The sequence below is a fragment of the Triticum aestivum genome, chromosome 7D (genome assembly GCF_018294505.1).
Source record: "Triticum aestivum cultivar Chinese Spring chromosome 7D, IWGSC CS RefSeq v2.1, whole genome shotgun sequence".
NCBI classification, from domain to species: domain Eukaryota; kingdom Viridiplantae; phylum Streptophyta; class Magnoliopsida; order Poales; family Poaceae; genus Triticum; species Triticum aestivum.
Window position 1 is genome coordinate 48,540,594 of NC_057814.1, and position 25,641 is coordinate 48,566,234.

Genomic DNA, 25,641 nt, shown 5'->3' on the forward strand with positions numbered 1-25,641 from the left:
TCCCCGGCCTCTGCATCAGAGTGATGCATACGGCCATCTTATTAACGAAAGAAAAGGTTCCAACAAGGTTCGAAAGTCTCCGACAGAAAAGTAATAAAAAGACAGCTCACACAGAGCAAAAGAGGCTGGACACACAGACTAGCCAAGAAAAGATGCCACATCCGGCTGGCTAAATATAGATAGGTAAACTAATTGCCTATCCTATTACATGACCGCCATCCAAACCGGTTGAAGATATCCCGAGCTACCATCTCCCAGCGGATAGATCCAGTAACCAAATGCTCCCTGGCCACCATCGGAGTGAGTAGTGACCATGAACGGATCATGGCCGTGGCTCGGAAAATAACCTGCAAAAAATGAATACGTGATATTCTGTTAAAAACCAAATCATTTCTGCAAGTCCAGATAGTCCACAACAACGCGCAAACTCCAACACGAATATGTCTCGCTAATTCAGGCTCAAGCCCAGTGAGCCATGTCCCAAATAACGTGGTGACAGAATTAGGTGGAGTAATATTAAAAGCAATGTGAACCGTCCTCCAAAGTACTCTGGCAAGCGGGCAATCAAAAAAGAGATGCTTGATCGTCTCGTCCCGATCACAGAAGCTACACCTCGTAGGTCCTGTCCAATTACGCTTAATCAAGTTATCCTTGGTTAAAATAACCTGTTTATGGACAAACCACATAAACACTTTTATTTTCAAAGGAACTTTGACAGCCCAAACATGGTTGGATTTAGGAATGGAGCTCGAATTAATCACATCAATATACATTGATTTAACCGTGAAAACTCCAGACCTAGTCAGTTTCCAGCGCAATTCATCGGGTTATTGAGAAAGATGGACATCCATTAGTCTCCGAACTAGACGGAGCCAATCTTCCCAACGATTGCCCACTAACGACCGTCTGAACTGAATATTAAGGGGGTTGGATTGAAACACCGTAGCAACGAACACCTCACGTCATTGAACAATACGATATAAAGACGGATATTGAATGGCCAAGGGTGTCTCACCGAGCAAAGTATCCTCCCAGAATCGTGTACTAGCGCCGTTACCAATAACAACCTTTGTCCTATTAAACAACGATTGTTTGACTTTCATCAGGCCTTTCCAGAACGGCGAGTCAGTTGGCCTGACAGTGACCTGAGACAAGGACTTTGCCTGTAGGTACTTGCTGCGAAGGATTTGGGCCCACATGGCCTCAGTCTCAAAAGAAAGCTTCCACATCCACTTGCTAAGAAGGCATCTGTTCTTGACTTCAAGATTCTCAATACCAAGACCCCCTTGGTCTTTCGGTCTACAGATGATATCCCATTTTGCAAGTCTGTATTTTCTTTTAAGATCATCACCTTGCCAAAAGAAACGCAATCGATAAAAGTCCAGTCTTTTCCTAACACCAACTGGGACTTGAAAGAACGATAAGAGAAACATAGGCATACTCGTGAGCACCGAATTAATCAAAATTAGTCGGCCTCCATATGACATGAGCTTGCCCTTCCAGCAACTCAGTTTCTTCTCGAACCGGTCTTCGATGCACTTCCATTCTCTATTGGTCAGCTTTCTATGGTGGATTGGAATACCTAGGTAAGAGAAAGGTAAATCCCCTAAATCGCACCCAAACAATTGCCGGTAAGCTTCCTGTTCGTCTTTGGCTCTACCAAAGCAAAACAGCTCGCTCTTATGAAAGTTAATCTTTAACCCAGTCAATTGTTCGAAAAGGCATAACACCAGCTTCATATTTCTCGCCTTGGCCAGGTCATGCTTCATAAAGATGATTGTATCATCAGCGTACTGAAGGATGGATACACCTCCATCAACCAGATGAGGTACCAAGGCACCCACTTGACCATTCTCCTTAGCCCTTCCTATCAAGATAGCTAACATGTCAACCACAATGTTAAACAAGATAGGGGACATCGGATCTCCTTGTCTTAGGCCTTTATGTGTCTGGAAGTAATGACCAATATCGTCATTCACTTTAATTCCCACACTCCCTTTTTGCGTAAATGATTCAACCTGGCGTCGCCAGGCTGCATCAAAACCTTTCATACGCAATGCCTGTTGGAGAAAGGGCCATTTAACCTTATCGTACGCTTTCTCGAAATCCACCTTGAAAATGACACCATCTAACTTCTTGGAATGGATTTCATGGAGTGTTTCATGGAGAACGACCACCCCTTCAAGGATGTTGCGGTCCGGCATGAAAGCGGTTTGGGAGTGCTGCACCACAGAATGCGCAATCTGTGTGAGCCTATTAGTCCCGACCTTGGTGAAGATTTAAAACTAACATTGAGAAGGCAGATCGGTCTGAACTGCTCAATTCTCACAGCATCCGTCTTCTTCGGAAGCAGTGTGATAGTGCCAAAGTTCAAGTGAAATAATTGAAGCTGTCCAGAGAACAGATCATGAAACATAGGTAGCAAATCCCCCTTAATAATATGCCAGCACTTTTTGTAGAACTCCGCCGGAAATCCATCCGGTCCGGGAGCCTTATTATTTTTCAACTGTGCTATAGCATCAAACACCTCCTTCTCCGAAAATGGGGCAACCAGAATATCATTTTCAGCTGCCGAGAGTTGAGGCACATCCTCAGTTCTGGACTCTTCGAGAGATATACAATTATCCTCCGGAGGGCCAAACAACTGCCTATAATACTCGGTTATATATGTTTTTAGGTTATCCTGTCCTAAAATAGTGCCCTCATCTTGCTCGAGTTGGAATATTCTCTTCTTTCTGTGCTTACCATTAGCAATCAGATGAAAGAATTGAGTATTCGCGTCCCCTTGGACCACTTTGCGAACCTTAGCCCGCAGAGCCCACTTCAATTCTTCTTCACGGAGAAGTTCTTTTAACCTCTTCTCTGCGTCAGTTTTAACCTGGAGCTCAGCAGGCGTCAAAATCATGGATTCAGCCTTAACATCCAGATTCTGTATAAGAGAGAGAAGCCTGTCCTTCTCAACCTTATATACCCCACTAAGGTGCTTAGCCCAGCCCCGTAAGAAGCTTCTCAAACTCCTAATCTTATTTTGCCAACGCTCGACCGCAGTTCTACCGCCTACACCCTTCGCCCATTCCCTAGCGATCAGGTCTAGGAATCCTTCGCGTTCGAACCAGGCCATCTCAAAAGAGAAGGTGTTTTTGTTTCCCACGTGGTTCGGCTCCCCTGAGTCAACGAACAGGGGTGTGTGATCGGAAAAACCCCGTGAAAGAGCTTGAACCATCACAAGCGGGAACTTCTGTTCCCACTCCACACTCGCAAGAACGCGATCAAGCTTTTCGTAAGTCGGGTTGGGTAGAGAGTTAGCCCAGGTATACTTTCTACCAGAAAGTTCTATCTCTCTCAGATCCAAACTTTCAATGATAGTATTGAACATGAACGACCATCTGCCGTCAAAATTATCATTATTCTTCTCCTCTCTCCTCCTAATGATATTGAAGTCACCCCCAACTAAGATAGGAAGCTGCTCGGACCCACAAATCCGAACAAGATCCGCCAAAAATTCCGGTTTAAGTTCGGGTTGTGCGGCACCATAAACCGCCACCAACGCCCAGTTGAAACCATCAACCTTAGACCTGACTCGAAACTTAACGGTGAAGTCACCCATCACTACACTCCGAACTTCAAGCGAATCGCATCTCACACCCAGCAAGATACCACCCGATCTTCCTCGCGGAGGAAGGCAATGCCAATCAAAATCAACACCACCCGCAAGAGAGGAAAGGAACTGGGGCGCAAAGTTGTCTCTACCAGTTTCCGATAGAGCAATAAAATCTAAACGATGCTCCAGTGATGCCTCAGCAAGAAACCTTCTTTTAGCCAAGTCTTTCAGACCTCTGCTATTCCAAAAGATTCCTTTCATCACTCATCATGAAATTTTTTAGTAGTCCGAATTCTAGCACTCCGACGAACTGCAGAATCGGGATAAATTTTCCGTTTCCACTTACGCTTGGGTTTACTAGGTCCTGACTCCCGATCCTCATAACCGGGCTCATTGGAACAAAAAACTGCATTCTCTATGGGCATATCATCGTCCTCAGACTCCTGATTGGATGGTGCTAGATCCACACACATAGTATCGAGCACTCTAACCCCTAATGCATCAATCTCATTGTCATTCATTGGCTTAACCGCGGCAATATTACGAATAGTTTCTAAGGCACGCTCCGCCTCCAAATCTAACAAGTCATTCACCGACTTGGAAACCTCACTATATGACTCCCCTAGTGAAACTCCCAATTGGTTTGCATTATTTATAATCTCCTCATTAGAAAAATGCAATAACGAGTTAGATATGTTTACGGACATACCAGCAGAGATAGCAGCGTCCTGAAGCTTGGCGGCCCTCATAGCGCACCGCTGCTGCATATCATCCACCTCCGGAAGCTCGTGGACTCTCTCACTGAACCGTCTCCCCGTCGAGGCAGGGTCTGGGATCCCGCCAAAAGCAACAACCTCCTCCCTGGTAAAGCCTCGCGCTGAGTCCCTCAAAGGATCAACCGAGGAGACCGGAGGAGGTGGCTGCGGGCTCCCAAACCCCGCCGGGGGATCCACGTCCACGGGGATAGACGGAGAGGAGAAGGCGCAGGCCACCTGCCCATGCCCTCCTCCCACCCCCCTGCCGACGCAGAGGGAAAAGCCGTCGGCGAAGGAGTGGCGGTCCTCCTGACCGCCGGTGAAGAGGGGAGAGCCAGGGCCACCTGCCTCGGCCCCCCCTAGCGCAGCAGCAGGCTCGGGTGGCACCGCCCCAACCGGGGAGGCAAGAGCCGAGGCCGCCTGCCTCGGGCTCCCTCCCCCAGCGCTGGCCGACCCCGCCTGAATCGGCATCCCCACAGGAGAGGAGGCTGGGTCCGCCTGACCCATGCAACCCTCCCCACAATCGACCATTACCGGCGTCGCCGGTGTCACCGGCGCCAGGCTGAGAGAAGGAGAGACCGGGGCCGCCTGCCCCCGACTCTCCTCCCCAAATCGAACCACCAAGTCAGTCGACGCCTGCCGGCCCGAGACCACTGAGATGGTAGGAGAGGTCGGCCCCACCTGAGGCTCCACCTCCCGAACCCCTCCCACGGGCGTCCCGAACAACCCATCCTCCGTAGGACTAGCCACAACGTCAAGCTCCAACGGCGGAAGCATACACTCAAAACAATCATCAGACTCCACCCTGTCGCTCCAGAGCCTGGGAGGAGCAGATGCTGGCTCGAAGGATCCAAACCGCAACGTAGTCATGGGTACCGCCGGATCCGATGGAGACTCCACTCCAGGACCATTACCTGGCAACTGAGCATCCTGACTCGACCCCTTGGTCTTGTCACGACCCGCCTCATCATGCGGGTTCCCACGAGCACCGGCATCATCATCCCCCTCGTGCATATCCATAGCATCATCTGAAGCCACCTCGGCAAACAGCTCGGAATCCTCAAACTCGATCTCAAGAGGGAACACCTCTCCCCCATAAAACCAGTTGACCCTATCTGGGACAAAATCGATGTCCAAAACCCCCACCAAGAGCCGTGCCACCCCATGTGAGCGGGTAAAAGCCATGTCCACATCCTCGGTCTTACCAACCATCATACCCAAGCTCGCCACCACACGAGCATCTGTCAGAGCCTCAGATGGTACCCCTGAAAACCGTAGCCATACCTGAGTGAGCGGTTTGCCCTTAGGTTCCACCTTTTTCCACTCGTGAAACTCTAGGATACACTTAGTACCCGGCACCTTACACAACCCAAAACTCAGCAGCTTCTGCAAATCTTCCACCGAAGGGAAATCAACCCTAAACACATTGTCCTCAATCTGGACGAGCTCCCACTGAAAATCACCTGGAGCCAGTTCCTGGAGTCGCTGCACAATTTGAGACTCAGAAATCGCTTCGCAGGTAGCTTTCACAAGTCCAGTTGTCAAACTTTGAATCTCAACTCGAGTCTCCCTCGCCACCGGAGACTCAAAGAACGTGAGCTCAGCACAGTACACTCCATACATCGTGAGAGCAGGAGCCTGGTCACGCAAAACCGGGCAATCCCCCGTAATATGAGCAGTCTTACCACATGTGTTACATAGATCCGCCATGCACTCAGCAATAAAGTGGCCCTTCTCACCACAGCGATAGCATAGCATCTTTTCTTTCTTGCGCGCCCATTTGGCCGCCCTTTCAGACTCAGCCCTGTCCCCTACCTCCGCAACAACTCCAGAAGCTGGAACCTCCATGTTGGCTAGAGCCGTCACAACATCCAGAGCCTGGCTAGGCAACTCAGTCGACCGAACTGGATCAACAGCCATATCCGAAGCCTGATGGTCATCCACCACCGGTGGCGGGGGCGGCTTGCGAGCCCGACCACGTCCACCACCACGGCCACCACGATGGCCACGGAATCCACCTCTCTGTCGATTGTTCGGTCCAGTAACCCCTTCGACAAAACCGCCTGCCGGACCCAGGAATGGTCTTTCGGCAGAACCATCACTCTGCCAAGCGTATCCGCGTCCTCCACCCGTAGACGACGATCCACGGTGCTGGCCTTTCCCGTAAGCATCAACACCATCATCCCCCCACTGTCCTCTGGGCGGCCCATTTGATCCACCGTTCCCCACGTCAGGCCTTGGCTGCAATGTGCCCGAACGCCTTTGCGCCGGTCTCGCGACATAGTGTGGCGGTGGTGCGGCATGAGGTGCAACCGGCACGACCCCCCGCCCCACGGAAGCCGGCACCGGAGGTCTTGGGGGAGGGGCACCTCTCCCCGCAACTGCAGTGACTGGCTGGGAGGGCCTCACGCCACCGCGCCCTGCATGCGGTAACGAACCAGGCTGCACCACCGGGCGCTGAAGCGGCGGACGGGCACCATCGCCACCGCCCCGACTCGCGGCGGCCAGACTCGCCGGACTTGGCGGACGGCTGCTCCCTCCCCTGCCCGCGACAACAGGAACCGAAGCAGGCGGACGGACGGGAACACCACCACCGCGGCCGATGGGCGCATTAGCCCCAGCCGGTACAGCACCCCGGGCCGCCGCCGGCACTCCACGGTGAGCTCCACCGGCACCAACCTGCGGCACCACTCCGGCACGGGCAGCCCCGGCCGGCTCCGCCGAACCCTTTCCCGGGGGCCCCTGACCCGCCATGGGAGGCAACGGAGGAATACGCCGGGCGCGGCCACCACGATCTGCGAGACGATGAGGAGCCCGATGACGAACCCTACGGCGCGCGACGGGAGTAGATGGAATAGACGACTCGATGCATGCCTCTCGCACGTATCCAACCGTCTCGTCCAAGACTCCCACAAGCGATGGCCCAACAGCGATCTCTTCGGACTGGGCCTCATACCCAGCCGAAAGCGGCCCGCTCTCCATCTGTGTCACAGCAGCGACGCAGAGGGCAATCGACGGCGCTGGCCCACTCGCAGGCCCGCACACACCCGTCGCGGCCGCAGCCAGCCCATCTGGGCCAATCAACCGATTCAAACGCGTGATCCGCGCCTCCCGGATCACGGCGTGACTGGCGGCCGCCGGCGCCGGCGCCTGCGCCGCCGATGGCCGCCGCTTCTTCTTCCTCTTAACGAACTTCCAAGAATCCTCGGTGAAGAAATCGGACAAAGTAGGTTTTGGAAGACTAACCTTAGGTAGAGGACCCTTCCAAGGTCGGATTGCCGTCGTCGCCGTACGCCGGTGAACTACCCGCCTGACGACCTCGATCTGATCCTCCGCCCTTAGTCCCATCCTTGCCGGATCATCGGAGGGGATTGCCCGATCTACGAGCATAGCCACCTCGTCCTCCGGGTACCCAAGTCGAAAGGCCTCGCAAATGACGTCGGAAGGAGAGGGAGACGGAACGCCGACGGGTCGCCGTCGTCCTCGTCCGAGTCCCCGGCGCCTTCCTCGGCTAGCGCCCAGAACCGGCCGCCCACCCGCCTCCTCCTGCCGGAAAGGGCAACGCCGGCAATCCCCGGCGGCGACCCCGTCCACCAGGACATGGTTAACTAAGCAAATCTTATACTGAAGAAGTGCGGTGGCCTCCCCCCTGTGGCCGACTGCAGCGTGTGTCCCCTCTCTTCCATAAGCATCTGGAAACATGATTAAAGCTTGACAGCCAAGAAGATAAAAAGGGATACTCTTCAGACTATCCAAATAGGACGACCATGCATTGTTCACATCGGACTCTACTTTGAACGACCGTTCAAGGTTTAATGAATAAAGAAAAAGAGACATGATAAATGCATGCACTACTGAAATTTACGTACAATACTGCATGCATGTTCACCACATAATTTTGTACGTGCATGTTTCTGCAAGCTTAGTACGTACACTTGTGCATGCAGTCGACTGGTGAAACACCAACTGGATCAATCAGCCCTACTGGCTGTCTCACTTCACGCCACGCAACAAGCAACGTGCCGCCTAAGTAGTCAACCGCAGATACTGCATGCCGCTTGGCAAACTTACAGCAACTTCATTCATGCAGTGACTGCCACTTGCCACTCTTACATTAGCAATGCGGTGAGTCATCACCCTTTCTACCTGCTATATATTCACATGGTGCCCTTCGCAGCATTCATTCGCTTCAAGCAGCGAAGAGCAAAACCAACAGCCATGAGTAGCAACCGTTCCGCCAAGAGTTTCCTATCAGGGAAACAATCAAAGAAGAAGGATACGAAAGCTTCTTTGAGCTCCTCCTCCAATGTTGCCCCCATTGACACGGTATGCATCTATTTGGGATTTGTATTTAGGCTACGGCTTCATGCAAAGCAGGGTAGTAACTATCTTCTGCCTATACATAACATGGCCGGATGATTGCCCATTTTCCCTCTAACTCCCACGTGGAACCTAGCCTGTCACGCAAAGAAATACTGTACAAGAAATGTGTGCCATTTCGCGAGCTGAAAGATGTAGAACGATGGCTCATCTACTTTTGTATACACTATATAACCGTTCATAGGCTACCAAGGAAAGTCATAGTTCACACACAGTTAAACACAATACAATGGACGGAGCTTACCGTTCTGAGAGAGCATCCTCTGTGGGAAAGCAAGTTAAGAAGAAGGTCAAGCACCCAGCGCTAAGTTCCTTAGAAGATCGGCCCCATTCCAACCGTGGCAAAGCAAGCAATTCGGTAAGCCCTTACTCTTATCCAATATTTTATGTTCTTTCCTCTTTTGCAACTAAATGAGAAGTTGTGCCTAATATTTTTATATGCATCAGGAAAACCTCATAGTATATCTTTCAAGACGTCCAATTGTCAAAACCTCATAGAAATACAAGGCTATAGTCTGGTATCTTCACAGGGGCATGGTGCAAGCATCCGTATTGATAGGCCTCCCATGAGAAAAAGACAGCCGCGGATAATTTTCAATCACGTTCAAAGGAGAGCCAGCTAACATGGAGGATGAAGCCAAAGAGAAAGCTGCCCAAGTGGCTTTGGAATGTATTTGTGCAAATTACAATATTTCTATCAGTGACCATAACTATTATGCCCTCTAAGTCACAAAGGAAAGACTATTTATGTCAAAAGAAAATGCGCAAACAAAGGAATGACAATTTAACATGGCCCGTCAGCAGGTAGCTACACAGCAAAATGAGTTCACAAGGCAAACAAGGATTTTGGCAAAGATATGCAACAATTTCTCCGATGGGTTGCCACTCCATCTGTATCCTCAACGTCCGCATAGCAAGGATCCTATCATCACATGCACAGGAGCGTATCCACCTGTCCGCCGAGTCCAAGAATTTGAAAAAGCTCTGTATCATTTTATTACCGGCACTAATCCTGCAGAAGGTTATACCAGGATGATCTAATCCAGCGAAAGCTATTTGTGGCTTCTTATTACGGTGTGTTTGTATCTCCATGTACAACCATTATGTAGAGTGGACTGTATATGGTTTCAATACGTGGTTCTTCTTAGAGGTCTGCAAATATTAGTCGTTCTCTTTGTGTCCATGGATTTGCATTGTTGTAGTAAATCTAGTTCTTTGTCATCTTCAACCTTTTTATGTATTGTTATCCCTTCCTTTAATTTTTTTTGCAGGAATCCCTTCCTTTAATTGATAGTGAATGTTTGTTTATTACTCTGTTGCTTAATTAGACCATAGTCCACATATAGTCGCGACTGATCGTCGGGCACGGCGTGTCGCCGCGCGGGTTAAGCTAGTTATATCTAATAGATCAACACCAGTACTACATCTCCATGCATCATCTTTTCTGCTCTCATGAGTAGTAATGTAGCTACCCATTGGGTTGACTAGTTGGCGATAGCAAGGTAGATTACCTGATTTTGTTCACTTCATGTGCAATCTCTTCTACATTTTTTACGGAGTCGCTCTAGGGATGAAGACAAGCTACCCACGGACATTTATTCTTACATGGATGTCCTAATATTTGACTAGTAATTCAAGGTATATACATCGAGTTGGTTGGTTCCGGATGCAATGTTGATTGACCAATTTATCTAATTTGGCTCTTTTTTTTTTTGACGAATGTACTACTAGTCTACTACTTGACATATTACAGGTACCGATTCGCTTGTCCCTCTTATGCAAGTACAAAGAACCAACAGGTTGTAACAAAAAAGTAGGAATAAGCAACATATAATTATGAATATTTTCAAAATATTTTATAATCAAATTTATGGTTTGGTTTTGTTTGTCTCAAGTCCAAGCAGCAAGAAGTTGAGCTTGATCGCTCTTAGGTTCTCACAAGTTCATGCCCAAACATGCGACAAGAAGCTAGCCTCGAAGGTGCTCATGTGTCCCAGTTAAGGACCACAAACTCCAGAACCATGGCCGCTCTGCTTTCCAACCAACATCACCAAATCCAGGCTACTTAACACGACACGATATTCACCCCACTCGGCTCTACCCACATGAAGTCCACCGGAGGCTTGAATGTTCATCTTCAAGTGTTAATGAGGACAAAAGTTGATTCCTTTAATAGGGGTAGTGTCGGGGATATACCACGTGGTATGACCCGGCCGGAAGTATGACCCGGCCGGACTTGGCGGTTCACAGAGACCCGACGAGTATTTGGTGACTTCCTGATAACCCCAACGGCGGGTTAGATGGATGACAAGGCCCAAGGCCCAGAAGGCCGGTTCATGTGATGGTGGGCCGGATTAAGAAGAAAGGGATGACGAATATTCCTTTACGAGGAAGCAAGACCCGGACTTGTATTCAACTTGTAAGAAAAGATAGACTAGTCCTAGTCCTACTAGGACTCCACATGTAACCCGCCCCTCTAACTTATATAAGGAGGGGCAGGGCTCCCCAAGAGGGACAAGAAACAAGAAACAATATCTAGGGCTAGACACAAAGAGCCGGCTTACCGGCGACTCCCTCATGAGCATAATAAGACCTAGCCACAAACAGCATGTAGGGCTATTACTGGATGATGTTTCCCGGGGCCCGAAGCTGTCTAGATCCTTGTCTTGTGTTGCATCTCTCGATTCCGCCCAACCCCTCTCAAGCTACCACATAGATGCGCTGGCCTCGCGACTAAGTCCTGACACTAAGAACATCTGCCGTGACAATTCCACGACAGTTGGCGCCCACCGTGGGGCTCGCGCACGGTGTTGTTGAGTTCTTGGAGGGTTCGTTCCCAGGGATCGAGAAGTTTGCAACTGCCCAGTATGAGTTTTGAGTTCAAGGGAATTTAGGGTTTGGCGTTCCTGTGCGTATCGCCGATGAAACGCCATCCGTCAAACACTACACCACGGTAGAGCTTACGTGACACATTTTTGTGGGCAGAGGTCCAATGATCTCCACAAAATAACTATTAGCATAAGTTTTAAGTTTTGTCTTCGGATCATGTGTCGGCAAAGGTACGTCATCGTGGACACACTAAGAGTCGGCAATCTCGTAGCATCAATGTATCTGTCAGTAATTGGTTAATAACATGCTATGTGTCGGCATATACGTGGACCTTGACAGTTTTTCAGTCGGCATAGATGGGTACTTAGCGACTTAAAATGTGTCGGTGTACACAGGGTGTAAGGACATAGACTAAGTGTCGGCGTAGGTAGACACGTGTCAATGGACTGATGGTTGGAAACTTGTGGCGCGCGATTTAGGCGCGAGGGGGAAATTTCCGGGTGTTCGTGCAAAATATCCTCCACCCTCGTGCAAAATATCCCCAACTCCACGACCCTAACCTGTGCCTGCCGCCGCCGCCCTCGTGCTCGATCCACAGTCCTGCCGCCGGCCTCGCGCTCCACCCCCGTCGTCAAGCCGTCGTCTCGAAGCTCGCACTCCCCCGCCCCCGAGCTCCACCCCGACATCCACCCGTCCTTGCACTCCGCCCCCCTCCCCCCGAGCTCCATTCCGAGATCGAGCCGCCGTCCTCTCCAGATCTAACTGCCGTCCTTGCCCCCTCCCCTGACATCCTGCCGTCTTCCTCCCCAATCCCCGTCCCTGCTACTACAGGGGCTCCATCTCCGGGCTCCCGTTGCTGCCACACCTGCTGTTGCCGGGGCTCCATCTCCGGGCTCCCGTTGCAGCCGGATCTGCTACTACTGGACCTGCTGCTGCTAGGGCTCCATCTCAAATCGAGGACATTCACCCCATTCCATTCCCCACTTCCCTGCCGCCGCCGCCCTCGCGCTCCATGCCCCCATCCCTGCCGTCGCTCCACCGCCTACGTCCCAGCCGCCCTGCCGTCGGCGTCACCCTCGTCCTTGCCGCCACCGTCCTCATGCTTCCCTGCCGCTGCCGGGGTCACAGCCATAACTCGACCCCGAGCTCCGTTTGTCCGCCGCCCCCAACCCCATCCCCCTCCTGCCTTCCTCCGAGTTACAACAACGACTGCACCCCCCCCCCCCCCCCCCCCCACACACACACACCAATGGTGGGATCCCCGATTTGTTTTCTTTGCTGTTGTTCTTCCAGCCGTGAGTACCACCATGTGTCAGTAGATCGAATTGCTAGTTTGCTGCAACTTGAGAGTTGTACCGTTGGTAGCTGCGGGAGTGGTTTGGACATGTTGTTGATCTGAAGCAAGACCTGATTCCTGCTCACTTAATCTGCCCCTTTTTGTTTGATAATATGGCGTAGTATTACGAAGATTACTAGTTGGATCCGTATACCACTGAGCAGCAAAAAGATTATACATTGCTTTGTTTTATTTTCTAATTCGTTGCTCAGATCGATGGTTAGATGGACATGGTACTTTAGCTCCGGAATTCTAAGCTTGCAAGTTTCTGAATTCTAGGTCTGCACCGGTATCATGAGTTAATCAGATGCGTGTCACCAGCTATAGTGATGATATTGCCATCATTTTCCTGTACAGAGAGCAGTGCCTGCTACAATCAAACTATAGTTGCATTATTCTGTGCCAATCAGTTTACAAAAAAAAATTGTCCTCTCAAACTAATGTGTTGTCTTATTTTCTCACTTTGGCTGGTACAGTGATACCCATCTAATTGCAGTCGAGGGGATATGTGATAACTTGAAACTGAGCACAGAACGTTCTTTCTTGGTTTGCATTTGGTGTAACCCCCCTTGATTGTTCTTTTTCCTCTGTCTTATAATCCTCTGATTGTCAATCCAGTCATATATTGATGATGTATTGATCATTGTTTATCAGAAGTTTTCTACACATTGCTGCTGGATAGAGCATCTATTGCAACTACAATTGGCGATATCTACACAGATCTATACATAAAAGATAATAGGAAGTAAGCTTCTATAGTGTGACGTAGAGGTATTGGCCATACACCATGAATGATAGAGGTTGTGCAGCTGATATTCATAGTTTAATTACTTTTTCCTCCAAAGAGATACATATTTTTAGCTATAATGTGTTACCTTGCTGACAGTACATCGATATATTCTCCAATCTGGTTCAACTATGCCTATACTCTTTAGTTTTATGTTGATGTTTACACTCTCTTTCTTCTGGTCTGGAGTCTTGTATTTTTTTTTCTGAGGTGTGTACTTCACTTTTATGTTGTATACACAGGTATTTTCAGATAAATAAAAGCAAGAACATTAGAGAGCATGCTGGGCCCTGAATTTGGAGAATCTAGGCGTATATCTGTACAATATTGTTGAGGTAATTTTGAATTTCTCAAGCTTGGTCTGGGCTTATGGTGCTTAGTTTTTCAGTGGGTTTTGCCGAGCAACTGAAATTTCCAACTACTTCTATTAGCATTATTGCACCTGATCATGGCTGATTCTGCACTATTCCCCTTCCTTGATCTATTCGTGACACATCTAAATTCATTTGTGGATCCTTACTCTGTAGTACGGGGACCCTGAGGTCCTTGGAGCCACACACGTTGCCACATGTTAATTATCTTATCGATTGGCGTTAGTAGGAGGTATCGAATATAGATGGACTATCTTCGTTATTGAATTGGCGTTAGTAGGAGGTATTGAATGTAGATGGGCTATCTTGGTTTTTGAATGCTAGGTTGTCGGGCACTTGGGATGATGATGTATGGCCAGGGGTAGGCAAGCTCCCAAACTTGCACGAGTACCCTGACTTTTTTTTTGAGAGTACCCTCACTGGAACTTCTCAAAACTGTCTACTGTATTAGTCTTGACGCCAATGGTCTTGATCTGCTTGAGTTTATAGTAATCAAACATGTGTATCCGACTATCCGTGCTACTTGATCCTTGCAGAAAAACAGAGAAAAAGAGGGGCTCTTGTAAGAATCTTGTACTAACTTACGGCTGTGATCCTTGCCGAAAATGCGGCAGTAAGGACAAGCCAACAAAGAGGATCTCTGCAATGAAAGGTCATGGAGCACCCATATTTTCAATGATGTAGACTAAGGCGTTGTGTTGGAGCTGTCTTCGTGACTAGCAAGAAGTGGATATTGCAGTTTGTGTTTGTCCTGAAGCATATTTTGTGCTTCCAGGGCAGGCATTTTTGCCTCTGTTTTTCTAGCTGCCATTTAGTTTGCGCCAATAACCTAATATTGCGATGGATAATATCTATGGAGTTGTGCATAATAATTCTGGAGTGCCACTTCTTTTTTGTAGCTAGCATGTAGCCGATTAAATTCCAGCCTAGTTCATAGCAGGTTTGAGTAGATATGTAACTCACTGTAGAAAGGTATTCACGCTAAGATGCCTGTTTAGAATGGAAAAGATGGCTAGTTTGTTGCAGGTTTGAGCAAACTAATTGTAGCCTATTATCCCCATTAGGGCTGTAAGCTGTAGGAAGATGAGGACTTCAATCTTAATAATGGCAATCTGGTTCAAGAATAAGACAGTACTTCAATCTTAATAATGGTGGTACATGGTGGTTTTATGAGATGTTCGTGTTCATTCTCGTGATGGCCTAATATTCCCTGAACATCATTTGTGCATTTGAAAAGTTCATCCATTAAACTTACCAAGGAAATAACTTGCAGTCCCTCAGCCTACTTTCTAATTTGATTTATGGTAAGCCGAGTTATCTATATTATTAAACACAATTTTCCTTTTCACAGGTTGGTTGATACATGTGTGCACATTTTTCAGAGCAACGTGCAGTGGAAGAAGCAGCCTGTGAACTGAAATAGTTTGCATTGGAAACAAGTGCTATGAGTATGTTATCATTTGATTACACATAATCTGTACAACCCCTGAAGTATTTTCCATAGTTCTCTTTGGAATCCTTTTCTTTTTTGATGAAACACAAGTGCCCCAAAACTGATTTTCCTGTCATTTAGCTATATTGATCAGATGATATTGAACTAGAAACACTAGTACATAGACTAAGTATCACACATTAGAGTAAACCAAATGGCAAGCAAGGAAAATGTGTCACACATGACACTTCAGTGTATCTGAAATTGTAAAACTTATTTGTGAGCCATGTTTGGCTGGAGCTTCATGTGTAGACATTTTTTGGACTTCCTTTTTTGCAATAAAGATTGTGTGCTATGATTTCATTATAGTTCTATTATACTTAACCTCTATAATGTTTCATTTGAATGTAGAATACAAGGATTTCATCAATTGCCTATTAGAAGACCTATTAAAAAGTAACGATTATTTTTGTAAATCAAGGATGAAAAGAAGACAACTGATGTGCAAGGACGTGCAGGTACTACAACATATTGCATACAATAAGCTTTTTTGTTTTTGTCTCGGAAATATACATACATCATTTGAGTGTCCACTAGAGCGCCAAATTTTTGCCTGGACTTATAGCATCACTATATAATGTTTCGTGTCTTCTATATAAAACTGAAATCCACATACTGCAGTTTTAAAATTGAAAATATAAAAATCACATGATGTTATCTGATGCCCACATACATTCCTTAGGAATTAGCATAGATCAATATGTATACAAAACTAAAGATCACATGGCATATACAAAACTTCACCATACTGCAGTTCTTTTTGTCTGAAGCTGTACATTTTGGTTCTACTTCATCAGATAACATGCAGCCATAATTATTTTTTAAATTATTTTCAAACTATGAAATGTGCAAAATTGTTGGGGTACACCCATGCATTTTCTCATATCTACACGTGAGTAACACATCACATGTTTGCAGTCACATTCAGTTTGAACGTATGAGAATTTGACCCAAAGCCTCAGGATACCTATGAAAATTTTCTCGATATTGGTAATATTTCCTATGAATCCACTTTGGCGTAAAACATTTGAAAAATGTCTATGTCTTAATTAGGTGTTAGTACGAAATGATATTTGCACTTTTGTCAGATATTAAGTGAGCATAGTTTCATTATTCGCTTATCATTAAGATCGTGTGGAATATTTTCAGGTACTCAACCACCTAGTGCGCATGGATGTGATGACTTCGTAGTCTTATGTAGCATTTGGCCGTTTGTAGTATTTCGGACTAGCCAACTTGTAATCATGAATCTTATGTGCGTTCTACCATTTGGTGCTTCAAGTGTTCTGGAGTAGAAATCTTGTGGTCATGGATGTGACTTTTAAGTTTTTTGGACCATTTCGTGTTTCAACTCTTTTAGAATAACAAATAGTGGTCCTTTTATGTGACTTGTGTTTCTGGATGGTGGTCAAGATGGCCAAACTTTGCTTTGTCAATGTTGTCTTGTTTTTGAACTTGTGATCAATATATATGTATGTTTGTGAACATATTATCAATGTTTGTGAACATTTGAGCATTGTGTAATATTTGAACATGAGCAATATCCAATTGTTGTTTTGGCTGTACACCATCTTACTAGCAATTTATGTGTTGGGAAAAACATTCCAACTGAGAAAGTGTCGCCAAAGGTACACCCCATAGCCATGCAGAGTAAGTGTCGGCAATGGTGAAGACCTTTCTAGACAATTTAAGTGTCGGCAATGGTGAAGACCTTGCTAGATAGGTTAAGTGTCGGCATAGGTAGGGTGTACATTGGCTAATCATGTGTCGGCATAGGTAGGGTGTGCACGGACAGTCCATCTGTCGGCGTATGTAGGGTGTACATTGACAGATTTTCTGTCAGCATAGGTAGGGTGTATGCTGACTAAAAAAGTGTCGGCAAGTGAACTTCTGTCGGCAATACCTTTGCCCACAGCAAGTCCTCCGACTCTTTTATCTTTTGTCAGCATATGTGTTAGCTACAAGTTATGTGTCGGCAAAGGTACCATATGCCAACAGATAGATGTGTTGCCAAAACTTGACCGTGGTGTAGTGAAATCCGGATAGAAGATCAATTTTTTTGAGGCCGACAGGAATTGTGCTCCAGCTGCCGTACACCACGTCAGATCAATCTACGTCGATAGGCGCGTGTGGGCAAGAGTCAAAATACGAGGTGCTTTCATAAATTGATCTGCCAAAGACTATTGCTACTGTTGCTCGGAGTAGTACTACTTCCAATAAACAATTATGCTACTGTTGCTTGAAGGCAAGACTATACGTTGTTATGGATTGCATAAAGTGATTTTGAGGAGGCAACCTGCCCTGCTTCACGTGAGCATGCATGTTTGGACAAAGATTGCAACACCGGGTCAAGCTGGCAACAGGTCCAATCACCAGCGCCGTACGTCAACGACGGCTCGTTGGAGAACGTTAACGGGCGTGAGATTCCTCGGACGTGCATCGTTGCCATGCAAAGCCGGCCCCACTGCTCCTCAGCTCCGACTCGACCTCGTACTGGCGCGCTGTCGGACCGTCCCGGTTTTGTTTTCCCTCTCGCCGAAGTGGCCCTGTCTTCGATTGCCGCCGCTGCTATCTGTCACTGGGTACGAGTCCAGCCTCCCCGGGCGCGCGTCCTCACACGCGGCCTCGCCTCCCGCTACTGTTCTGCTGCGATCGACGGCCGCACCCCGGGCCGCCGTTTCGTCAACTCACCTCACCGGATTGTCGGGTCGTCTCCACTTTGAGCCGCCCTCGCGCAAGCTCACGCCCGCGGCCGTGAGTCGCCCGTAGCGAATAAGCCGCCGACGCAAGGGTTTGGAGTTCTGCTGTGCGCCGCCGATGCAAAGTGATCCGTTGAATCCGATCAATCAACAAACGCGTGTGCGGGCAAGGGTCAACCCCTGAGTGGTCCATCCATTGGTTCGTCAACCCCCGAGTGTGTGCATTGTTCTGGACTTGTTTAAAAAGATAGGGGGAAGGTCACGTGGAGACCTCAGGCACTTGAATACAAGAGAACCAACCAATTCTTTTGTCAAAAACAAAAGCAGCACTGTGCATTATCCAGCGCCAGCGTCCGTGTTCATCCGGCAAAAAATACTAGGTGTTATTTTTCCAATGTATTTTATCAGTACATGTTAGTTCATCCGACAGCAGTTACTCTGGCCTGTAATATTTTTATGCAGGACGGCTACTAAAAGAAAAAGCGGTGGTATTATACCGCGGAGGCACGTTCGGCTGTGCCGCGCAGCTTCACGGATATGCGTATCGCGGTCCGGTTTACATCAGCGCGCCGGCCGACTCACCCGTCCGCACCGCCTTACAACACCACGGATGGCTCGCCCGTCCGCCCTCGCGGCCGGTTCACACGTCCGCGCCGGTTTACAATGCGGAGGACAACTTGCTCGTCCGCACCGGCTTACAACGCCGGGCCGACTCATCTGTCTGCTCCCGCGGCCGACTCACCCGTGAGTGATTTCAGTTTCACCTAGTGATCATCAACTTCGTGTCGGGTTATTTCCGGCTAAAACGAATCAGGTGCTATCCATCTAAGGTCTATTTTATTGGCACATATTATTTTTGTCAAAGAGCAGTTTATCTTTGCCTTGGTCTGCAATATTGTTGATGCAGGACAATTGTTCACTACATCAACACAACGTGGTTGACTCGCCCATCCGCGCGGCTTACCGCGCCGGCGATCGATTCGCCCGTCCGGACCGGCTTACAACACCATGGCTGGCTCATCTGTCTGTGCCGCCTCTGATGCAACGGTCGTCTTTACCATCCGTCTCTCGCGGGTTGGTCTATATAAACACACTGGGCCGCACCTGTATGCATGAGCTGTTTATTGAATATGAGCGAGTCACTGCTTGGGAAGCTCGGTTTTCTTCCAACAAATTGGAGGCGAATTATCATGTATTATCAGCCGCCGTCTGCACTGGATGGCTCAATGGGTAGGTGCACAAGTCACCGCCACTACGGTTTGGTTAACATCAAATAGCCGGTTGGAAGGAACCATTGGCCGAGTTGCTGACATGGCTCATACGGGATCATTTATAACCCGCCGCAGTCACTTCAACCTTCTGTGGATTCACATCGCGCTATCAACACCAATGATATACACCTTATGCTATGGTCAATATGGAGAATCTCAAAGCCAACTCCTCGAGTCGTCTTGAGACTCGGGGGCTACAATGATATGACTCGGCATCATTGGTCGATTTCAATGCATTCAAGAACTCCGGGTCATTGGAGGGAAAAATAACTCGGTCCCGGAGGCTACCGCCATATTGGTGAAAAGTTTAAAGGCCGTCAGAAAATTTCTGGCTTAAAAAGAAGGATTCCGGTTTAGATCCGGCTCAAGAGACTTGACATCTCCCACAAAGCATGAAGCTCTTAAAATATCCGGTTTAAAATCCGGTTCAAGGGAAACTTATCTGCCACAAAGTTTTGAAGCTCTCAAATCCGGTTCAAGGTAAATTTGTTTATCACAAAGCTTTGAAACTTTCAATATCCGGTTTTTCCGGTTCAAAAAGAATTTATCTCTCGCAAAAGTTCGAGTTCTCAGGAAAAATTAAAGGGACCAAAAAGAGTCTGTTACAAAGAACAACCCAAACATAGGTACCCTGCTTTAATGACCATTGGGAGCTGATCGTATTCGAATTTAGCTTAACCCTTTTGGTGTGACCCTGATTGTATTCGAATCAGAGTCGTTAAATATTCTCATGATCACTAGGGGGCTTCCTGTTCAAACATAGGTCGTATTCAAACCAAAGAGAACATAGCTGTCGGTACCCTCTTGATCGGCACACTGCCGAGCTCACTAGGGGGCTTCTTGATCGTATTCGAATCATAGCTCAACCCCTTTTAGGAACCGTCGTGGATCGTATTCGAATCAGCGTCGTTAAACAACTCTCAAGGTCATTTGGGGGCTTCCTGTTCAAACATAGGTCGTATTCGAACCAAAGAGAACATAGCTGTCGGTACCCTCTTGATCGGCAACGCCAAAGCCACTGGGGGCTATATGATCATATTCGAATCTTAGCTTAACCCCTTTGGGACGGTTTTCTGATCGTATTCGAATCAGAAGCCTCAAATTTTTTGAAGTCTCTTTTTGCAAACAGTTTTTGGATTTTATTTGAAGCTCTTTTGATCATATCTAAAGTGTATATGAGTGGTTGCTATTTAACCCGGTTTGACTTTGGATAATAAGTCGCCATCATATGACAATCATAAACATTTGGAAGTCTTGATTTCTAAAGATTGGGTTATCACCCTTACTGCACAGGTCATGTAAACCGGCAGTACAAATTCAATATCACAATGGTTACATGTGAGATATTATGACCCGCCCTGCGGTAAACCGTCAAGGGATTTTGTGATCTACTTGTGTGCAGGATAAGACTACATTTGGGTGGTTACCCGTCCTGGCTTTTGACGTTAAGTCGCCAGAGCATATGTTGTTTAATCTCTGTGCAGGATTTACAGAGCTATGACTTACATAAATGATTAAGTTCAAGCCCATCATCAAAGATTGAAATTGGTGTCTCAAAAGGGTTATCAATTCTTGATTTTCTCAAAGGCTATAAGCCGCCGGGTTATAAAAGTTCCGGCTTACAATGGAGGCGTATTAAATTGCCATCGGCCAAGAGCCGCCGGGTATTTAAACTCCGGGTTTACTTATCAACAGATGAGGTATTCAAAGTCGCTTTGGCGTAATGGCTATTATTTTATCAATGGATATGATTTATTCTACAATGGAAGGAATAGTCCCGAGTCGCTGCAGGCTTACGACCCGGCACTTGGGGGCTACATTATTCAAAGTTGAGATTACATCAAATATGCAAGTCCCATGTCACTGCCAGCATGCACCATGGCACTTGGGGGCTAACGCAAAGTCATTTTTACTGGCCTTATTGAAGACCCGGCTCATCACATTGTATTGAGCCGACCCTTGGGGGCTACCAATTGCTCCTGTCAACAATTCAAGGTACACAAGTTTAAATCCATTATATTGAAAGGTCCACTACTCAGTTGGAAGAGTACAAAGCTCTTAACCTTATGGACGTGGGTTCGGGCCCCATGGAGAGGATTACAACATATGGTATTCTTTTCAAGGAAATATATATAAAGTCCCAGCTCAATATTATCTTACTGAGCCGGCCCTTGGGGGCTACATGTTGCTGCTCAAGTCTACATCTACAAAGTCCCTACTCATTATTGCATAATGACCCGGCCCTTGGAGGCTACACCGGTTGAAGTTTATGAGCATAAGACAATTACAAGTCCCAGGTTGATGCAAGCATGACAACCCGTCACTTGGGGGCTACAGGTAACACGGATATAAGGAGAAATACTTTCGAATTCTTAGTTTTTGAGCAAATCAGATTGACCCGGCGTCACCAATCATTATGACCTGGTGTCTGCAACAATCATAGCCCGGCGTCATCAACAATTATGACCCGGCGTCGGCAACAATTATGACTCTGTGCCATCAATATTTACAAACCGGCAATTTTGGTAATATTAAACCGGCAAGTTCTACATCTTTAAACCGGCTGAATATCAGATGAGTATTTCAAGACCAATATTTCTTAAGCCGGCGCTTTGAAAGCCGACTCAAGTGGATTATTCTTCACAATATTTCTCTACAAGAGACCAATGTCAGCAAATTGACTCTGAAGCTGGCCCATTGACCCGGACTTTTCAAAAGAAGTATCTGGATTTTTTTGTATTGACAAAGTTGAAACATATCTGCTAAAGAAGATTTACTATGAGATCATGGACATATACATATCAACAAGGAAATGACAAGGACTTAAAGATGATCAGGTGCCGGTTCAGGAAAATATTTAACCCGGAACACAACCTATCAAGTTTGTTCTTGTGTTTATTTTACAGGATCAGTTTAACATGGATAAATCCAAATTAAACTGGGGGCTAATGTCGGGGATATACCATGCGGTATGACCCGGCCGGACTTGGCGGTTCACAGAGACCCGGCGAGTATTTGGTGACTTCCTGATAACCCCAACGGCGGGTCAGATGGATGACAAGGCCCAAGGCCCAGAAGGCCGGTTCATGTGATGGTGGGCCGGCTTAAGAAGAAAGGGATGACAAATATTTCCTTTACGAGGAAGCAAGACCCGGACTTGTATTCAACTTGTAAGAAAAGATAGACTAGTCCTAGTCCTACTAGGACTCCACATGTAACCCGCCCCTCTAACTTATATAAGGAGGGGGCAGGGCTCCCCAAGAGGGACAAGAAACAAGATAATATCTAGGGCTAGACACAAAGAGCCGGCTTACCGGCGACTCCCTCATGAGCATAATAAGACCTAGCCACAAACAGCATGTAGGGCTATTACCGGATGATGTTTCCCGGGGCCCGAAGCTGTCTAAATCCTTGTCTTGTGTTGCGTCTCTCGATTCCGCCCAACCCCTCTCAAGCTACCACATAGATGCGCTGGCCTCGCGACTAAGTCCTGACACTAAGGACTTCTGCCGTGACAATTCCACGACAGGTAGCCTTAAAGTTGGAGATGTTCGATCCACGTGATTTGGGGAGGAAAAATGGTGTCTCTGTACAATATTTTGCGACGTAAGGATGCTTTTGTAAGCAAAATACCGCGGACCTCTCACTCAAATATCCAGTTCAAACTTCCACTGATCCATGGTAGTTCGCTACTGCTCCAGAACATAGTGATTGAAGTTCTGATCAGGATAAATGGACTGTTGGCTACAATTAGTATGTAGGTTGATGGGGTTACCTTAACTAATGAGCCAGACACGTTTCATCGAGGTTGACATCTTCTGGAGTTTTCTCTGTTAAATCTATGTATATTGATTTAATTAATTTTGGCTGAACTTTTAAAAAATATAGATATGTGCACCGTGATGATGCAGAGGCCAGGGTTGTCCTCGTTTTCTGAAAAAAAGAAGTGTTGAGAATCACTTCTAGTATGTTTAAGATGCAAAAAATTATCTTTAAGAGAAAAAACACATGGACCTGCATAAGAACTATGTGATATTAGAGTAGTGATCAACCGTGTGTCCTCGGCCCATATGGCTACAACAGAACAAAATAATCTATACAAGTCATTATTTTCTATGCGAGCTATAATATTCTTATGCATTTATTTTGTGAAAAATTGCACATTGGTTCACAACCAAACAATATTATAAAAGACATCTTAGTGCAAACATGAGGAAGACCAGCACGAGGAAGGAAAGAAAGGAAGATATAGGAAAGTTTGTCACCGTGTTTCTAACATTGATTTGGACGGAACCAAAACTGTTGAGAGGTTTCGAGAACTCAGAGAGCACTTATCGCCTTCTCCCTAGATGTACTATTAACTTGTTAGTGATGTAAGGATGTAATCATAGGCTAGTACCTTTAGGCATAAGTTAGAAAAGGCCACATACCCAAAGGTGGTTTTGAGAGCTTCCAAGCAACACATGGGGCTGAAAATTTGTTTTCATAATAGTGTGTTATTACGCTTTGGTGAGGGCGCGATATAACTTTAAGACATGCATGCATAATTTTTTATGTGTGGGTTGCGAAAAACACCCCAGTGTTAGCTAGTTATCATAATACTTTGCCCTAGGGTCTAGGCTAGGAAATGCCGGTTGTAAAATAGTGGAAGAAATATCAGAAAGGGTACCGTGTAGTGCAAGGAAAGAGATTGTCCACTATAGTCAGGTTTATCATAATTAACTTAGTTCTTACTAGTATGATACAATACTACATAATGTAGTTCCCCTTCGTGACAAAGATGGGGTGAGGGAGTTGATGTCTACTACACAACCTTCTTCTTGTAGACGTTGTTGGGCCTCCAAGTGCAGAGGTTTGTAGGACAGTAGCAAATTTCCCTCGAGTGGATGACCTAAGGTTTATCAATCTGTGGGAGGCGTAGGATGAAGATGGTCTCTCTCAAACAACCCTGCAACCAAATAACAAAGAGTCTCTTGTGTCCCCAACACACCCAATACAATGGTAAATTGTATAGGTGCACTAGTTCGGCGAAGAGATGGTGATACAAGTGCAATATGGATGGTAGATATAGGATTTTGTAATATGAAAATATAAAAACAACAAGGTAACTAATGATAAAAGTGGGCACAAACGGTATTGCAATGCGTTGAAACAAGGCCTAGGGTTCATACTTTCACTAGTGCAAGTTCTCTCAACAATAATAACATAATTGGATCATATAACTATCCCTCAACATGCAACAAAGAGTCACTCCAAAGTCACTAATAGCGGAGAACAAACGAAGAGATTATGGTAGGGTACGAAACCACCTCAAAGTTATCCTTTCTGATCGATCTATTCAAGAGTCCGTAGTAAAATAACACGAAGCTATTCTTTCCGTTCGATCTATCATAGAGTTCATACTAGAATAACACCTTAAGGTACAAATCAACCAAAACCCTAATGTCACCTAGATGCTCCAATGACCACCTCAAGTATCAGTGGGTATGATTATACGATATGCATCACACAATCTCAGATTCATCCATTCAACCAACACAAAAGTACTTCAAAGAGTGCCCCAAAGTTTCTACCGGAGAGTCAAGACGAAAACGTGTGCCAACCCCTATGCATAGGTTCATGGGCGGAACCCGCAAGTTGATCACCAAAACATACATCAAGTGAATCACGTGAATATCCCATTGTCACCACAGATAAGCACCGCAAGACATACATCAAGTGTTCTCAAATCCTTAAAGACTCAATCCGATAAGATAACTTCAAAGGGAAAACTCAATCTATTACAAGAGAGTAGAGGGGGAGAAACATCATAAGATCCAACTATAATTGCAAAGCTCGCGATACATCAAGATTGTGCCAAATCAAGAACATGAGAGAGAGAGATCAAACACATAGCTACTGGTATATACCCTCAGTCCCGAGGGTGAACTACTCCCTCCTCGTCATGGAGAGCGCCGGGATGATGAAGATGGCCACCGGTGAGGGTTCCCCCTCCGGCAGGGTGCCGGAACAGGGTCCCGATTGGTTTTTGGTGGCTACAGAGGCTTGCGGCGGCGGAACTCCCGATCTATTCTGTTCTCCGAAGGTTTTAGGGTATATGGGAATATATAGGCAAAAGAA

The 25,641-nt window shown here is 46.7% G+C and overlaps 1 protein-coding gene and 1 long non-coding RNA gene across 10 annotated transcripts; one reads left to right on the forward strand and one right to left on the reverse strand.

Annotated features, from left to right (window-relative positions):
* Positions 1-8,068, reverse strand: LOC123166929 (uncharacterized). 2 transcript variants are annotated; one of them, XM_044584754.1, is made up of 2 exons: positions 4,311-7,173; positions 1-347 (listed from the first exon to the last, which is right to left on the reverse strand). In XM_044584754.1, the coding sequence occupies exons 1-2, from the start codon at positions 7,108-7,110 to the stop codon at positions 205-207; spliced, it is 2,943 nt and encodes a 980-aa protein (XP_044440689.1). In that variant the 5' UTR covers positions 7,111-7,173; the 3' UTR covers positions 1-204. The 2 variants fall into 2 exon arrangements, 1 of the variants encoding a protein (XP_044440689.1); XR_006483728.1 differs by lacking the exon at positions 4,311-7,173 and adding an exon at positions 7,603-8,068 and having other exon boundaries at positions 211-347.
* A 4,798-nt stretch (positions 8,069-12,866) lies between these two features.
* LOC123164264 (uncharacterized) lies at positions 12,867-17,038 on the forward strand. Of its 8 annotated transcripts, none has more exons than XR_006482250.1 (6): positions 12,867-13,672; positions 13,931-14,023; positions 14,596-15,363; positions 15,442-15,507; positions 15,903-16,009; positions 16,701-17,038. It is a non-coding gene; the product is annotated as an uncharacterized lncRNA (long non-coding RNA). The 8 variants fall into 8 exon arrangements; XR_006482256.1 differs by having other exon boundaries at positions 14,596-14,711; positions 15,411-15,507; XR_006482253.1 differs by having other exon boundaries at positions 12,867-14,023.
* The last annotated feature ends 8,603 nt before the right edge of the window (positions 17,039-25,641 follow it).